This window comes from Physcomitrium patens, chromosome 19 (assembly GCF_059467195.1).
Source record: "Physcomitrium patens ecotype Gransden chromosome 19, ASM5946719v1, whole genome shotgun sequence".
In the NCBI taxonomy this organism is placed as follows: domain Eukaryota; kingdom Viridiplantae; phylum Streptophyta; class Bryopsida; order Funariales; family Funariaceae; genus Physcomitrium; species Physcomitrium patens.
In genome coordinates, this window is record NC_143428.1 from 13,021,826 (window position 1) to 13,041,615 (window position 19,790).

General features: G+C 29.2%; 1 protein-coding gene across 1 annotated transcript; it reads right to left on the minus strand.

The window, feature by feature from the left end:
• Positions 1-16,192: 16,192 nt before the first annotated feature.
• On the minus strand, positions 16,193-19,527 carry LOC112295844 (putative inactive receptor kinase At2g26730). The gene is made up of 4 exons (XM_024547845.3): positions 18,348-19,527; positions 17,351-18,189; positions 16,929-17,230; positions 16,193-16,793 (listed from the first exon to the last, which is right to left on the minus strand). The coding sequence occupies exons 1-4, from the start codon at positions 18,818-18,820 to the stop codon at positions 16,413-16,415; spliced, it is 1,995 nt and encodes a 664-aa protein (XP_024403613.1). The 5' UTR covers positions 18,821-19,527; the 3' UTR covers positions 16,193-16,412.
• Positions 19,528-19,790: the final 263 nt, after the last annotated feature.

The following is a 19,790-nucleotide window of genomic DNA, read 5'->3' on the forward strand; positions in this document are numbered from 1 at the left end:
GAACTGGGACTTCATCAGAGTGTTCATGTATTCCAAAGCAGTGGACTTGCAGGACCTTTCATTGGTACACATGTCGATTATTTCAGCACTGTTGGTCTAGTATGCATCCAAATCAGTCTACAGTAAGCATGGCCAGTTTCTCAAATCTTCTATGCTACCTGAGTTTAACCACTAAACTGTGCATTTTCTATCACATCACTATGTGTTTGTGTGTATATATGTGTACAAATATATATATATATATATGGCACAAACTGCATGGACCCGATGCATTGATAGAAGGGGTATGTGAACCATTTTAAGCTCTAATACCCATATTGTTGGTTGGGCTTTAAAAGACAAAAATTGGGATAATATTTGTAAAATTGAACTATTTAGTCAAGCTGCATCCAATATACAAATGATTGTAGAAAAATAGAATGACATCTTATATATATATATATAAATTATTATTGATTATTCAATAAATAAAGCATTCAATTTTAATTCTTTTTAGTTTTTTTTTTTTTTTTTTTTTTTTTTTTTTGTATCTTTCTTTAAAATATGCATGTATTAAGTTAAATTATTTTATATGAAATTTTGTGTATATTCATTACTACTAATTTTTCTTTTTAAGGACTATAATATTTATTTCAATCTAGATGTTTTTATATATAGATATATTTCAATTATTGAAATAATTATGTAAAAATAAAAAATAAAATGAATTACCTTATAAAAGATATTATCTTAAAAAAAATTAGTAGTGGTCCAAATATTAGCTTTTGGAATATAGAAGGATCTATTTATAGATAAACCACCAAGTTAAGTGCCAAGAAATAAGATCAAAGGAATAAAATATCTACTAGGAAATATCTAAAGACTAGGTAAGAATATAAAGTATATACTACAAAATATCTTTATGACAAGTGAGATGCCAAAGGATCCTAGAGACGTAAAATATATGCTAAGGTATATCTTTGATATATATAAGGTGTTAAAAGATATACTTGGTATATATATTGATGAATATAAAAGTCAAAAGATAAAAGTTATCTTCTAAGGCAATAGCCACTAACTATAAGTAATTGGTGTTAGAAGTAAGATTTATCTTACTTTTCTTTGTGTACAACCTTGTTGATGCTATATATGGAAATTTTTAGCTTGTACTTTTTTAAAAGATTATGAATTCATTTATTTTTACTTGTGGATTTTAAAGTTCTATGAAGTCTTTATTATTATGAGAAATAGATCATATTATTATTGCTGATATTGGAATTTAGAATCTCTTGATTTTTAAAATTACATATTGTTGTAGATGTTGGATTATTCTTATTTGTTTTTAAGTAGATTTTTGAATTTGGAATTTATTTGACATCTTAAAGTGATGATTTAGAATACCATTCTTCTATTTTTTTTCATTGAATTAAATCTTTGGCAGAGTAACTTTGTGCTTTCATATGATAAACAAGCTTAAGATATTCAAAAGATTTGTTATAGTACTAAGAATTGATTTTTAAATATAAAAGTCATTGAAGAGTGGCAAATGTGATATGAAACGTTTATATAGTTCATAAGACTTATAAGAAGTCTTAAAAGTGAAGTTGAGAGTGATTTAAGAGTAAAATTACTAGTTAATTCGTAAAAAAAGGTATTTATAAGATTTTGAAGCATTCAGGTTTTTTTTGATATTCTTTAATATGTCTCTTTTTCAGATATGGCTTCAAATAAAGATGAAGGCTTAAGGATCATAATTCTTTTTAGAAAAGACAATTTTTATGATTACAAGAAGAAAATAGAACTTTTGTTGGTCTCTTTAGATTTTTGGAACATTGTAGATAAAAATAAAGAACTTCTAAGCCTCCGTGCTAATATGAAGGAGAAAAAGGGACTTCAAATAATGTAAAAAGAAGGCTTTTGGTATGATTTCTATCAATTCGGATGAAGCCAAATTTTTTGACATTATTACTTGTAATAAACTAATAGAAGCACAAAAGACTCTTTACAATAATTACAAGAGCAATAATCTTTCTAACATTCTATGAATAAGGAGAAAGTTCTTAATAATAAGGATGGAAGAAGATAATGTTCTTATAGCTCATGTCAACAAGGTAAAAACTCTTACAAATCAATTAATAATTATTGAGAAGCTGATAGATGATTATGACATTATTTTGACCTTATTTTTAAGCCTTTTGAAGTCTTATAATTATCTTATTATAGCGTTGAAGTCCATCAAAGTGAAAGAACTTATATTAGATTATATTATGATAAGACTTGTTTATAAAGTGATTAAAAAGAATAAATAAATAAAAGTTTGATATTTTTTTATAATAAGATAAAATAGGCATTCTAATTAATATAATAATATAAGAAGTAATGTAAAAAACTTGCTTCATTCATAAAAATTTATACCACTTTGCACAAAATTGCTATAAGTCGAAGAAAAGAACTAAAGGAAATATTAAAAATTCATGTGATGAATTTAAAGGAGATGATTATACATTCATGGCAAGAAAAAAGTACCTCGATGACTGCCATGTCAAAGGAGATTATTAATTTGGATGCTACCAAGTACATGACTTTATATAAGTATTCATTTGATACTTAAGAAGAAATTCTAGCAATAAGAATTTAGTTGAGAGACAATTGCATAGTACAAGCTATTGAAATTGGCTCTATTGTAGTATAAATTGTTGTAAAGGATCAAATCAAAAGGATTAGATTAAAAGATGTATCAAAAATAGAAAAAAAAAAAACCTTTTTTAGATGAGTAAATTTATATCAAATGATTTTAAAGTTTAATTTAATATAAATGGGTGTTTTGTGAAGACATTGAATGGACTTCATATTGCGAAAGACTTTAGAAATAGCAACTTCTACTTCATTAATTGTAAGAAGGCTAATGAAGTTGAAGTAGCAACATTTGTTATACTTTTATAAAATTAAGATAAATTTGGTATTTGGTATCAATATCTTAGCTATTTAAATTCCAAAAGTATGAAAGAATTCTGATTCTTAGTAAGTCACTTGAATCTTGGTCAAATATGCAACAATATTATGATTCTTACTTATAAAGGTTGTATTTAATGCAAACAACAAAAACTTTATTTCCATTACATGCAAGCAAGTATTTGGATATTCTACATTTGAATATTTGTAGAGCTATGAAAATGCCATGAATGAAAGGAGCAAGATTCTTTTTCACATTTATTGATGATTTTCTAAAGGTGTGGATTTTCATCCATAAAGCTAAAAGTGAGTGTTTGCCAAGGTTTAAGGAATTTAAGGCATTTGAAAAGAAGTAATATGAATGCAAGATCAAATTATTGTATATAAACAATGGAGGTGAGTATTTATTAAAGAATTTTGATAAATTTTTGAAGATTCAAAATATTGTAAGACAAATCTCTATTCTTTATACTCTACAAAAAATAGAATTATTAAAAGAATAAATAAAATAATTATAAAAATGACAAGAAATATGTTTTATATTTAAAATCTTAGGCATAAGTTTTGAGTAAAAGCGGTAATAAATACAGTGTATACAAGGAATATATACCTTATAAGTGCATTTACATTAATGACTTTAAAAGAAGATTGAAATAAAATAAATTAAAATAAATAAATAAAATCTTTTTGTTTCATACATGAGGAATTTTGGATGTATTACTTATACAAAGGTATTAGATTGTATAAGATCCAAAATTGATGCAAAAAGTATAAAATGTAAATTTATTGAATATTGAGAAAGTACTAAGTCATATAGGTTAATTTGTTTATACACCAAGAAGACCATCAAAAGTTGTGATATTAAGTTTTTGGAGCATAAGAATGCTTGTGAACACTTAAAAATATATGTAAGTAAAAATAATAGTATATTTATAAATATACCTTTAATTTCAACAAAGAAAAAAAATAAAGACAATGAAGATGATAGAGATATGAAAGAAGATAAAGAGCCATAAAAAATAATAAAGAAAGTATTTACAATATCTAAGATCACCAATAAAAAAAAGAATGAAGATGAAGATGATGATAGTTATGAATACCAATCTTTAACAAGCTTTAAGGAAGAAAAAAAGCTTAGAAGTGACCATGGAGTGCATTTAAAAGAATCTTCTTAAAATGATAAGAAGTATCTTATGAAAGAAAGAAGACTATTTGGTGAATGGTAGAAGAATCACATCTTTCTTGAAGTAAGTGAAAAGCATGCTAGTATTGTACTTCTTACTAAAATTTTGAATTTGTTTAATGTAATAAAGTCTATAAATGCTAAAAGTAAAAAAAGACTATTGAAAAAGAATAAAAATTATTCATGGACAATAGAACATAGAAATTAACTAAACTTCTACCAAATTTATTTTCAATTGCTTGTAAATAAGTATTTAGAATCAAAAAAAATATAATGGACAGTATTATAACATATAAAGTAAGATTAGTTGATAAATACTACTCACAAATTTCTAGTATTGATTTTGATGAAATATATACTTTTGTAATCAAGTTCATGACTATTAGAATTATTGTAGCAATTAGAGCAATAATAGACTTGGAGATACATCAAATGGATGTAAAAAATGCTTTCTTGGATGAAAAATTGGAAGAAGACATCTACATAGATCAACCTCAAAGATTTGTTGATAAAGACAAACAACACTTTAAATGTAAGTTGAAAAAATCATTATATGAGCTGAAGCAATCACCAAAGATATGATATCAATATATTGACACATTCTTTGTATATAAAGAATTTACAAGGAACGAAGTTGATTATTCTAAATATATGATAGAATAAAATGAAGACTAAGGACAAGAAAGACATTGACAAGAGTGAAGAAGGCTTCATTCTTACCTCCATATATACTCTTAACTAGGAACTATGTAGCAATGTCCTATAGGACCTTCAAAACATATTGACTTTACAAGACATGTATTTTAACTTGCAAGGTAAGTTTTTTAATATGTGCAATATAATTAGCTTGTTTTGTAAGCTATCAATATGTGATTAACTTATTGATCAAGTTTCTATCCTATCAATCAACTACAAATACATGTAAAATCAAAGCAACATCTATGAAGCTTTTAAAAAGCTTTTCTAAAAAATATTATGAAATAAATCTACTTTTATCTACTTCTACTTAATCATATAGGTAAATATCATAATAAATATGTATATCCTAATATTACCTTCCATTTTAGGAATGAGTTTCATGAGGAACAGTCATCATATATTGAAGAAATTCAAGATGTAGCAAAATATGTTTGTTACATACTTTGATCTTTATTTTCTTCAAAGATGGTTGATAGATCCTCTTAGCCATTGATAGTATCCTATACTTAGGTAGAAAGACCACTATATTATTTGATTGTTGTTGAAGCCTTTGTAACTTCCTTCAAATAAAATATTTAAGAAATCGTTAAAAATCATTCCAATTTCTAATAAAATCACCAAATATTGAGAATCTCTTCTAAAGTTGTGATACCAAATACATTATACAAATGTAAAAAAGTATCAAACATAAGTAGAAGGTAGAATTCTATCTTTTTTAGATTTTATTTCTTTTATAGCAAAGATTTACTATTCTTCATCTTGATTTTGATAGATGTCATTAATAAAAAAATCTCAACCTTCTTTGTTGTATTTATAAGATTCTTTATTGGCTCCCATGTGCGCTCACTAATAGCATATCTATACCAATAAATAAGATATTCTAACCTATTTTGGTGCCACTTTGAATCTAAGATTTCTTTTAGCTCAAATTCTTGATTATTATCTACTCCTATAAGAAAATAAAGTGACATTTATTTCCTTCTCGAGATATTCATTGTTTTATGTGTCTCAAGAAGAGACACATAGAATACAAGATGGATCTTTATAGAATTTGATACATATAATCAATAAGTAATAGAATTGACTTATTCACTAATAGGAAAAGATCTAAGTTTACAATAGTCCAACTTATCACGAGCACAAGTAGTCTTAATATTGCAACAAAGTAGCCATACCTTATCACTTACATTGAATTGTAGTTGTTTTTTGGTATAAACATTTGCATTGATCTTTTGTTATTTTTGAGCTTTCTTTACTTGTGCCTTCATTATTGCATGTATTTTTGACAAACAATTCACTAAATCTTTTGCCACAAAATTATCAACTTTTAAAAAGTCAAAAATATAAAATCATGGATGATAACCATAATTGGCAAAAAAAAGGTGTTTGTTGAATAGAAGAATGTATCAAATCATTATATGCAAACTTTGCCAATGGCAAAAAAATTGTCCAATCATTTTGACAATAATTAATAATATAACTTAAATACTGTTTTAGAACTTGATTCACCTATTTTGTTTACCAATCAATTTAAGGATAAAAAACCAAAGAAAGCTTTATATCCACCTTTAATATCTTGAAAATAATTTTCTAAAATCTTGATATAAATTGAGTCCCCTTATCCAATATAATATCTTTGAATAATTGATAATAGTGATAGATGTTGTTGAGAAGAAGCTTAGTTATTTCTTCACTTATGATAGATTTTGTATATGGTACAAAATATGCCATGTTGATAAAATGATCTCTTATCACAAATATAAAATCATATAAACTTGAGATTAGAAGATCCGTTATAAAATCCATAGAAACATAAGATCATAGTTATTCTAAAATAAATAATGGCTAAAAAGGTCTATAAAGTTGATAATGAGGAGTTTTGGATCTTCAAAAAATATTAAATGATTATACAAAGTCTTTGACTGCCTTTCACATTTGAGGCCACCAAAAATTTCTTGATATTAGCTCCAAAGTCTTATTGTATTCAAAATGTCTGACTGTTGGAAAGTCATGACAAGCTTGAAGAACATGTAATTGTGCTTTGTCTTTTAGAATGTATAATTGATCCTTGAAGTAGAATAGTTCATTCTTCAATTCAAACTTGAAATTATTATAAGACTTAGAAGAATTATTCTTGATATTATGAAGAAGAGGATTAAAAGACATATTTGATTGAATTTGCTTTATAAAGATTGATTCAATAGTTAATTTTGATTTTATTGCTTGAAGATGAAAATACTTCAAATTCAAGATAATCATTTTTTGTTGATCAAAAGTTACATTTTATTTTTTTGATGCAAGATAAGAACGTCTGAAAAGAATATCTGACAAATCTTATTATTTTTTAGATCTATAGATAATCTTAAAATCAAATCTTGATAAAGATATATTCTAACGAGTCTGGTAATGATTCAAAAGATATATCAACATGAAGTACTTAAGGTTCTTATTATCTATATATACTATAATTAGACTAAAAGCACCTTCTAAATAATGACACCATTCTTAAAATGAATCCACAATTATAAGAAGTTCTTTGTCATGGATCTTGTAGTTAATCTCTGCTGCTAAAAATTTCTTGGAATGAAAAGAAAATTAGTGGAGTTTATGATTTGCTTTCATTTTTGATAAAACAATACCCATAGCAAAGTTTGATGCATTTGTTTCCATAAAGAATGCTTGAAAAATATTGGCGCAATACAAAATTGATGTAGAAATATATATTATTTTTAAGGCTTCAAAAGATGTTTCTATTTCTTTGCTCCACTCAAGTTTATCTTTACATATCAAACGTGTAAGAGGAACCACAACTTGAAAAAAATTCTTGATGAAGATTCAATAATAATTGACAAATTTCAAAAAACATTGCATATCTCTAACTGTTTTTAGAACCTTCCAATCTATGATAGTTTGAATCTTTTTAGGATCCATCATTAATGCTTTGTTGGAAATGATGTATTCTAAAAAATCAACTTGAGTAGTGTGAAATACACACTTTTTCATCTTTGCATATAATCTTGCATCTTGAAGTTTTTGTAACATATGACAAATATGAAGTTTATATTCTTTTATGTTTTTAGAATAGATTAGAATGTTGTCTAAATAATAGACAAGAAAATCATCAAGAAACTCATAAAAGACATCATCCATAAGATGTTGAAAAGTAGTTGGTGCATTGTGAATCCAAAAGACATAATAATATATTTGAAAAGTCCATACCTAGTTCAAAAAGTAGTCTTCCATTTATCTCCTTTTTTAATACAAACTAAATTGTATGCTCCTCATAGATCTATTTTTGTATAGATCTTTGTTTGATTGATCAAAAAGATTATTTGGTCAAAAAGTCTTAAAATCAAAGGTAAGAAATACCTATTTTTAATAGCAATTTTCTTAAGTCTTTAATAGTCTATGTACATTTGTAAAGATCCATCTTTTTTCTTGATAAATAAGATAAAAGTTCTTGCTAGAGACTTCAAGTGGCATATGAAGTTCTTAGCCAAGTTCTCATTAATGTATTCTTTTAGTGCAATCAACTCATTTTGTAATAAATTATACATTGGTTCAAATGGTGGTTCAAATAGTGATTCAATTCTTCGTTGTAGATCAATTGTACAATCATAAGATTGATTCTTTAGAAGAATGTCTGAATTTTTCTTTTCAAAAACATCCTAAAAATCTTAATACTAGCTAGGAATAATACTTGATGTCTTTCCACCATCAAAATGGATGTAGCATATATAATAAAAGATGGCATTTTTTTTGTCACATGCATAAAAATTCTTGCATCTATTAGTAAGGATTTGAATGTATTAGACTTATCTATTTCTATTTCACTATCAAAATTTTAGATTAAACTATAAGAAAAATTAAAATTACAAAAAATTCAATTTATTTGAAGATTATAATTTTTTTAATTATAATAATCCTAAAATAATTGGATTAAAGGAAGATCTTATCATATTAAATATTATTATACTATTATAATCTTTGATTGCTATATCTAAAGAAATAGTCTCATAACTAATTTCTCCAAAAAATAACAAACAACCATCTATGACTTCTATATGTTCAAGTTTAGTTTTCTTAACTAAAGGTATTTTTTGTTTCTTGACAAAGTCTTTGTCAATAAAACAAGCTAAGGTTCTTGAATCTAATAATGCAAAGACTTTGTGATTTTTAGGTCCTAAACACACATCTATTGTAAAAAAAGGTGAAGGATTTGAAGAGAGAATAGGACCTTTACTAGGTATTGTACATGATTCCAACTGCTCGATGTTATATTATATGTTATGTGAAAATATTGTGTTTATATGTTTGATATACAATTTACTAAGTAACATAGTAAGAGTCATATTAGTAGATTTTAATTGATTATAGAATGTAATTAGATTACTACTTTAAAAAGATGTTGTTTAAAAGAACTACTTTTATAATTTACATAACTTTATTTTCTTTTGATAGTGGCTTTTAAGATTAATTTTAGTTGATAGTAATTTTTACATATTTAAAGTTACCTTTATTAGATATTGGTGATCCTTGAAGTCTTATTTTATTTCTTTTATTTGATGTTTACGGCATGTATTATATCAATCTTATTAGAAAAAGGCTTGGAGAAGGGTCTTGGTAGCAAAAAGAGAAGTTAGGGCATCCATATGGATGAATGGAGATAGATGGTGAAAATCTCTATTCCTATTGGCCAAAAATCATGCCCAATGGATTTCTAGGAGACTGCCTGAGGCCTTAATAGGGATTAGAGTTATTCTTTCAAGAGTATTTGAGATTTAAAGACTAGAATAAATAGGTTTAGGATTTTGGCTATGGTTTTGGTGAAAATTTTGAATAATTTGAAGTTAATATGAAAGAGATATGGACACTCAAAGTTATGGTGATGATTTTGTATCTTCTGTCATTCTTTTGGACATAATGTATGCATACAAAAAGAAATAAAGGATCGGCAGCTAGGATTAAAGAGAATATTTTTTTGGCTATACTTTTGACATATTGTTTGATGAATTTTAAGTTAAGATAAAGGAGATATTGGAGGTTAAAGTTAGTGCTTGCAAATCTAAAGGTAGTAAGTGACCCGATTCACTAGTGGTTGTGTTTTGAGCTATATCTTGAGTAATTTGACAAGATTTTGGCTCAAAATTTCCAAAAGTGTGTATAATTATGTTAATAAACTTTGTGCATAAATTTTGTGGAATTTAAATTTTGGATTTTTGAAATATAAAAAAAATAGTACTCAAGTGTTTATAAGTAAGGGTTTAGAGCATCTACTAGGATTTCTAAGATGCCAAAAGATTGGTAGGAATTTTACGGTTTATTTTTTGTTTCATAAAACTTAAAGGTAATAGTTATATTATATAAAAATTTGAAAGAAACTGAACAGTTGGATCAAGGGATATAAATTTCTTGAGTGAAAGAAAAAGAAATCTTTTGTGAAAAAAATATATTTCAAAGGAGTTTTGTTACAATTTGGGCATTTTATATAAAAGTGAAGAGGTTTTGAGAGCCACGACTTTGAATATAAGTTAAAATTAGAATAAATCATTCATTGGAGCTTAACCAATAAGTTAAAATTAAACTCTCTATAGCTAGATACCCCATATATTTCTAGATTGTAAATCACGTCATATGACAATGGTTCCTATTATAACTAAAAAAACTTGTTTTCTAACACATTGTCTTCTTTGGAAATTGTGCTCCTCATTTTGTAATTGCATTGCTTCTTTGGACAATATTGAGCAATGTGCTTAGCTTCTCTATAATATAACCATAAATCCTTTTGATGATGTTGAATTTTTTTATACTGTGTGAAGGATTTAAAACATAATATATCAATTTGGTTTTATTTTGGCTTTGATGAATAAGTTTTTGAAAATTTAGAAACTCTTGTCATTACTTGAATTATTCTTTTTTAGCAAAGTCTTTATTTTTAACACCTTTCAAATATTTGATTATTGCATGCAATGGCTTAAGCAATAAATTGTTGCAAAGATTCTATCTTTGACATTGTCAATAACAAATCTTTGACATTAACCTTCAATCTATATTGAAATTTATTGATAAAGACTTTGTCATTTCAATCCACATCACAAGTAATATTTTGGAATTTAGTAGCATATATAGTAGTTAACCATGATCTTTGTAGTAAAGATAAGAACTTAATCTGTGTTCCTTTTTTTTTATCAATTTTTTTGAATGTAGCCATAAACACTTCTAAGAATGAATTTATATGATTAAGAAGTCGCAAATCTTTTTCCATTAAAGGTACAAATCAAGAAAGAACACTTCCATATAAAAGTGCACCTATGAATCCAACTTGAATAAATCCATCAAGGTATTGAAAAGAATGTAACTTTAAATAGAGCTTGACTTATTGCACAAATCCTTAAAATTTTGATCTTGTTCCATCGAACTTATTCAGCATATTAATCCGTGTCCTTATCGTATTTATAGAAACAAAACTTCTTAGATTTGATTGTGAGGTCAATTTATTTGCTTCTTTCAAGTGCATAACTTCTTGTCATAGATTCTGAAGTTCTTCCATAGACATACAATTAGTATTTTTATAGTTGATACTCATGATGTATAAAATTTCCACTCTAAGAGTATTGACAAGTTTGTAAAGATCTGTAATAATTCTAAATCTATTCTCACTTTCACCAAGTATAGTATCCATGATTTTTTCTTCTATTTTAAATAACTTAGTAAATCCACAAGTCAAATTAGAGGAGGGTAGTCCATAACCTCTTATATTGAATGAAAATTTCTACAAAGAAGGATAATTAGCTCTCTTTAAGGAAAAAAAAATTAATATTAGAAAATTAAATAATTTATTTAAAGATGAATAATTTTTAACCTTTAAAATACAGTAATAGAAGAAGAATAATTGACTCACTTTTAAAACAAGAGAAGAACAAAAAATTAGCACTCTTGTCAAACTATCAAGGACATGAACCTCAAAAAATTAAAATATCAATATATTCCTGTGACACTTGAAAAGTCTAAAAATCACTCAAAGATGATATAATATTAAACTAGAATGGTTATTGCTACACACAAGAAGACTAGAAAGTCTTGAATCAAGACTAAAGACTAAAAAGGTATTGAGAAGAGTGAAGAAGGCTTCACTCTTACCTCCATATATACTCTTAACTAGGAGCTACATAGTATTATCCTATAAGACCTCCAAAATGTGTTGACTTTGAAAGACACATATCTTAACTTATAAGACAAGTTTTTTATATATGCGCCACATAGTTACCTTGATTCGCAAGCTATCAACATGCAGTTAATTCATTGATCAAGTTTCTATCCTACCAATCAACTACAAATACATGTAAAGTCAAAGCAACATCCATGAAGCTTCTAAAAAGCTTTTCTAGAAAATATTATGAAATAAATCTACTTTCATCTACTTCTACTTAATCATATAGATAAATATCATAGTAAATATGTATGTCTATGACAGGATACAACCTTAGATTGCTAATAGTCAAAAGATTGGATCTTGGAAGGTAAAAAGACCTACCTATGGATAAGCCATAAGATTAGAGGTGAAGAAATAAGATCAAAAAAATAAAGAATCTACAAGAAAATATTCAAAGATTATAAAAAAAATATAAGCATATACAATGAAATATCTTTATAGTAGATGAAATGCCAAAAGTTCCTAAAAACATAAAATATATACTAAGGCATATCTTTGAAATATGTGAAATTCTAAAGGATATATTTGATATATATATATTGATGAATGTAGAAGTTAAAAGATAGAAGTTTTCTTCTAGGACAACAACAACTACCTATAAGTAATGAGTGTTAGAAGTAAGAGTCATCTTATTCCATACTTCTCTTTATGTGCAAACTTACTAATTCTATGTGTTGAAATTATGTTTCTTCAATATCAATAAGGTTTAGATATTTTTAAGTCTTTCAATTTTAGTAAAAAAATTATTATAAATAATATTTATTGCCATAATAATTCTAAATATAATTCATAATACTTTTGATCAATAATCATCTTATATGAAAATAAAATATTCTATTAATATAATTTTTTAGCTTCAAAGTACTTTTAATTTTTTATTTAATTAAATTTCTTTTTTTATATTGAATTAAAAAAATAGAATTTTAATATATTATTATTTTTAATTAATTAATTATCACTTTATTGTGTTAAATAAACCAAATTAATATAATGTCTATTAAAGCTTATACTTTAAGGCACATTATTTTAGTTAAATTAAACTTATATGTAATATTCTACTTTCTTTGTGAAAAGTCAAATTATGAATAAGTTGTGGCAACTGTAAAAGTTCTCTTCTAAGTTTCAAAATACAAGTTATTACCTATTTCCACAATTTCTAATATTAAATAATTAATAGAATGAAAAAGAATCTATTTGAATAAAAATATATTTTTTAGTTGTAACACAAATATTTACAAATATAGATTCAGTAAATTTAAAACTTATAACCACTTATTATATATAAAAAATTATTATTAAGAAACCAATATCATATATTAAATCAAGAATTTAAATATATTATAGCTTATGTTTAAATCACTTCTAAAATACATAAAGATTAAAGATAATCTTTTATACAAATATTTATTAGTTCTGATTTTTTTTAAAAAATTAAGTTTTTTTTAGTATATTATTATTATGTTTTTATTCTGTGGTTGCAAATTGAACTTCTTCTTGATAATTTTTATTTGTTACTTTATATATTTTTTGTATTGCTTAAATTGATCTTTATTAAATCTAATAGATTTTTTTGAATGTCTGTTTTTATTTTCAATTCTAAATTTTATTTTATGTTTAATTTTTATTTAATTTTATTTTATTAATTTTTTTTCAAGCTCCATATTATTTTATTATTGCCTTGATTGTAGTTTTATCACTAATCTTTCTAATTTCTTTAATTCTAAATCTTATTATATGATTTTTTTAATTGATTTTTTGATTTGAGATTAATATTTATTTTTCTCAATTGCTCTTTGACTTCCAATTCTATTTTTTATTTACTATAAAAAAAATTCAAATTACTTGTATTTGATATACTTCTATAACTGTTTTGGCTATAGTAAAAAATATATATATATATATATATATATATATTAATGTTAATTGTTTTTCAATCACTTAATGATATTTTTAAAAAAAATCTTTTTATCCTACTTAATTACATATATATTGTTTCTAATTCATCCTCCACTTTTAGATTGTGCCTCTACTATTATGAAAAATCTTTTTAAATCTTTCTAAGCAAAGAAACATTATATAGATAGATTATTATACTTTATTATGATAGTTTTTTCTTTTCTTTTTTTTCTTTTTTTTAAAGAAAAAACTTCTGATGTCTCTTGAATAGATAATTTAATTTCACCTAGCTTTTTTGAGCTATTTAAGTTTTAAATGGCTTTTAAGTCATAATAGGATCCTATTTCTAAAAGATATATAGAGTTACTATTGCATAATATAATTATAAATTAGCATCTTCTTTGTTGTTTCTTTATTAGTTTTATTTTAAATAAAAGTGGCCATTATCAATAATTTCTTATTAGAACCAATAAAATACAAAAGAAATATTAAAGAAGGAACTAATGAAGTATGGCATTTGATGATTAAAGTTTAATTCATTAGTTTTAAGTACCAAAAGCCTATGTTTCTTGTTGATTGTCTTCTCTTAGTTTTTATTCATCCAAAGATTTAAAATCTTAATTGTATTTTTTTCAAATAATGATATTTACCTTTAAATATATATATATATATATATATATCTAAAATAATTTATATTTTGAATTTTTTTTTTGTTAATTTAAGAATTTACATCTATAATATCACAACTAAGATGGATGTAGTACTTCCCTAACCTTTTGAAACCTTATTACTTACTTAGCCACCATGGCTTTAAAAGGTGCAAACTTATAATTTCAATACTTTAATTCATTGCTTTATTTGTACTGCTGTTTGACATTAAAAATTAGAATCATAATTTAAATAATTTAATCCTTACAAGTACTTATTAGAAATTCGTTACAAGAATAAAAAAATAGCATAAATTTCTAAAAAAAAGAAAAAAAAGAAAAAAAAGAAAAAAAAACCTTCATAGACAACATAATTCTTCTTAAATTGCAAAGATTTATTTACAATCAACCCACTGCATTTTCAAATTATTTGGTGGCAACACTTAAAAATTATTAGAATTTTATAATATTTAGAATATAATAAGATGTAGGTTATGCATACACACATATACACACACATCCTTATAAAAAAATAAATAGAAACTTATTTGAATAAAAATTAATTTTAATGTTATTATAAAATATGTAATTAGATAATAAATGAAAATATATAATAAATTTATATATATATATATATATATATATATATACACATTCACTTCTTATTATAATCAATTTCTTGAGATCAAAAAAATTGTTGACTATATAGTGTAGGTTAAATTTTGTGGTGCATATTAGAACTTACAAAATTGTTGAATATAACCCAAAGTTGACTCTAATGAGTTTGTCTATAAGAAAAGTTGATTGTACATATTTCAGAGAGGTTAAATTCTATTCATGGTACTAATTATAATAAAATTTGTCACTGGACTCCCAATTTAATCTATGCAAATACTTTGAAGCATCAATCAATAGCAATATAAGGATATATATATATTTTTAAACATATTTAAATATTTATTTGAAAACAAACTTGTATAATAAATTTTATTTTACTTAATATAAAAATAAGTGGATTTTAAATTAACTTTATTGTTTTATTATAATAGTATTATAAAAAAACATGTATTTTTAAATAAATTTTAAATTTTAATAAGCATAAAATTATAATATCATAATTTTTTTTATAACATTTAATTGAATAAGTGCTATGGAAGTTGTTTGCATGATAGGAGGAGGTGTTTGAACCCAAAATGTCTCAAATTTGATTAATTAACTTTAAATCCAAGATATTGCATCTTCTCGTGAGCTTCTCTTGCCTTTGGTGTCCATTCCTCAAGCTACACTCATCCACCTTTTCTCAGGCTTGAACTACTCTCCTCAGACTTCCAAATTAAGTAGACATGCTCAAACAAACAAAAAAAAAAATTACTCAAACTAATCAATCAAATGAACCCAGATTTCAAACTGATTGTATGTATATTCTACATGGTACATACCTTAAACCTGGAGATATCGACACAAAACATACAGATTAGTCGAGGGATTAAAGAGGGCGATAACTGTTTCCGTTAATGTACATTTGATACAAGCAGGTGGCCGAGTGAAGATTGCTGCATACCATTGGTACTCAGTTTTTGACCAAGTCGGATCATAAAAGCAAGAAGAAAGCGAACTGAGAGATTGGCTCGAATCCTATAGGTCAAATAACATAAATGCTACGAAGTTTTACATAATTTCCAATGAATTGGAACAAAAAAATTTATCTTGACACTGGTCCTAATACAGGCAACGGCCATAAGAGGAATGATTCTTCACTACAAATCGTGAAGACGAGGAGTTTCTCAACAATAACATTCTGGAACCACAATGCCCAAGCGGACGCGAGGAACGCCAACGGAGTTCATGAGATGCGGGGATAAGATGGGCGGCTCTGCTGCGGAGAATCTCTGTCACTACCCCTGAAGTGTTCCGATGCACTTTCATAATATCGCGATGTCTCGTCGCCACTGTCTGCAATGAACGGATGCACATCCTCAAGCATGGTAAGCACGTGCTTCATCTTTGGGCGCCGCTCAGGTGCACGATCGACGCATTGCATTGCGATCTGCAGCATGGCCACCAGCTCCCCTTCGATGTTCTGGTGCCGCATCAACGCAAGGTCGAAGACTTCCGCGGTCCATTGTTCCCGCACAACGCCTTGCACCCAACGTGGTAAGTCGATTACTTCATTATTGGCAGACGCTTGGTTGGGTGATTTCCCTGTCAGAAGCTCCAAAAGTATCTGCAAACCAAAGGCAGGGCTAGAATTTAAACACGATCTCATGAAACAGCCAGGGCTTGTGCATAATTTTGAGACATAAATAAAATAAAAATAAAATAAAATAGAGCTGGGTATCCCTCAAAGTGAGAATCTAACCACTCCAAAGCTAAAGACATCCGACTTCTGTGTCAATCTTCGCGATGTGGAGTTCTCAGGCGCTCGGTAGCCAGCTATTTTAGATGTACTACTCGAAGCACTAAACAGGTGCACTAGCCCAAAATCAGAGATGCATGCTTCAAGATCTCTATTGAGCAGAATGTTGGTGGATTTGATGTTTCCGTGCGCAAAATTGGGACCGCCGCGTGCATGCAGGAATGCAAGTGCTTTCGCAGCTCCAATTGCAATCTTTATTCTGGTCAGCCAATCCACCGATGCACGACTGTTGCTACGTTGATTTCCTGGCAAGCGCAACGAACAAGACGGCCAGTGAAAGGTATTCAAAGCAAACGAGGTTGAGCTCCAAAACAAAGATACTGAAAAAAGTGGCTTGGCTACAGAGCATCAACTTGGTCACTTACCATGCAGAAGAGCAGCGAGACTGCCCATGGGCATGAAGTTTGAAACCAAGAGCTTCTCATCACTGGAAAAGTAATAAGCTCGGAGCGGCACTAAATTCTGATGATGTAACTTTCCTACAATCTGAATCTGAGCCTCAAATTCCTTTCTGTCGCTGGACACATTCTTCAGCCTCTTCACCACCACAGCGGTCCCATCCTCCAAGACCGCCTTGTAAGCTGTCCCCAGAGAACCCTTGCCCAAGACCTCTGCCGAAGCCTGGAACAAGTCTTCGAGGTCAAACGAGACTGCGGAGAAGGAAACTAGTCCACGGGTCCCCTGCTTCTCCACATCTGCACAGGAATAGCGTTCTTCTTGCACTCCATCCCCTTTCTCGACCGTCTTCTGAAGAGAAGAATGCCGAGACCTCTCACGAGAACCCTCACCCTTGTCAGATACTGCGGCATCCAGCAGACCTTTATTTGGTCTGCACAGACACACAAGGAGACATGCAAAAAGAGCCAGAATGGCAATTCCCCCCAGGATGATTCCCACGATGGCACCTACTGATAAGCGCTTGCTTCCTGACGCTGGAGACGATACCAAGGGGCCCGGGGAAGCAGACGGACAAGCTCCGTCGAGAGGACACCCAGACAAGCCAGGATTCCCGAGGAAGGACGCAACAGGGAACATGGACAGAGATTCTGGAATCGGTCCAGACAAATTGTTATTGGCCACATCAAACACCGTCAAATTCGCCAAATTGAATGGTGGAATTCTACCGGAAAAAAAATTGTCGCGGAGATTAAGTAAGCTGAGCTGAGAGTATAACCTCAACACTTCTGGAATGGTGCCATTCAACCTGTTGGCAAAATAAACACATCCCACACATGCAGTCATGAGCTTCACCTCTACCTTCAGAAAATATGAACCACATCAAGACATATCCAATGCCCCAACGTAACATAATAAAGCAGCTTAAATGTAACGCAAGCAAGAATTGTCAAAATAAATGCTCACCTATTGTATTCCAAGCTCAAGTGAGTTAGGCGCGGCATGAGTCCAGTAAGATTTTGTATTGGACCAGAGAAGTCGTTTCCGGAAAGAAACACTGATTCCAAGTTGTTGCATCTTCCAAACTCGTCCGGAAACGATCCTACTAACTGATTATTCCGCAGGCTCACCACCCGAAGCTCCGAGATCAAGCTCAAGCTCCCTGGCGGTATAATTCCCCGAAGTCCTGCGCCTGGCAACCGCAACTCTGTGACTCGATTCTCGAAGCAGGTTATGCCTCTCCAAGCGCACACCGAAGTTGCATTGGTCCATTTCAGCTGCGTTCCTTGAGGATCGTGGTAGTTACTAAAGATGAGAAGTGCCCTAGTGTCAGCTTCTAGATCTTGCCCTGCGACCGAAACAACACTGAGGATCACTAACAAAATACTTGTCAGCGTCCCGATACGCCTCGACTCGGATGCACACTTTATCTCAGCCATTTCTAGCGATTGGAGCGACACACTCACAAGCCTGCACAGAAAGGGAAGATCATCGTGAATCCCTACTTTTGCAGAAAAGTAGGAGCTGCTCGCAAACAAGAGATGATATCCATTTGACTCTACATTCACCAGCGTGGATCCTCCCGTCTGTCTAACATATCCAAGTATTTTCACCGACTTCAACCTCACTGAATAATAATCTATCCCTCCTGGTAGAAGCCCAGCATTTCACCGAAAGTCTCCGCAGCACAAAATGGGACACGACGCAGTTCTCACAGCAATGCATTCTTCAGGCGCGAGAAATCTCCTCACACTCTCTCAAAACCCAACCCTACCAACACCTCATGATAAAGAATCTCGCCCAGCGATGAAAAGTCCCGACCCTACTCCCCACTTAGATGCGTCGCATTGCATTGCCTGAGCAGATTCCATCTCTCAGATGCACGCAAACGCTGCAACTAGAGCTGCAACAGTCACCGAATTCATCAAAAACACGTCGTGTACACTCATCAACGTAAAACACTCTGCATATCCTCTCAGGAGCCGCTCTCCGCCGTGACTGACTCCCACGAGCAGCGTCGGCCTGGGTGTGAGACAAAACGCGCTACAGCGATTCAACAGCCATTTAAGGGTCCACGGCTGTTTCCAAATCCAGCAGACTGTGCGGAATCAGTCGGCGCGTGGTGCCTGCAGATAGCTTCCGTCTCCTAAATCGCGCCTGGAAGTGAACGATGATCGACAGAAAAACGAATTCAGATTCTTCGAGCAATCCATCCATGCCCTAGTCCTTTTGAAGTGAATAGCGAAGGATTGTTCACCACGCTTTAGACGAATCCAAATCATTCGGAATGCGAGCTTTCGCGCTGCAACTCTCGGCGCTGGTGCGTCGATCCGAGGCGGCAACATGCCGCAAATTTTATTCATCCTTTTAGCGGACGACATTCGTTCGTTCGTTCGTTATTTAGTGTTC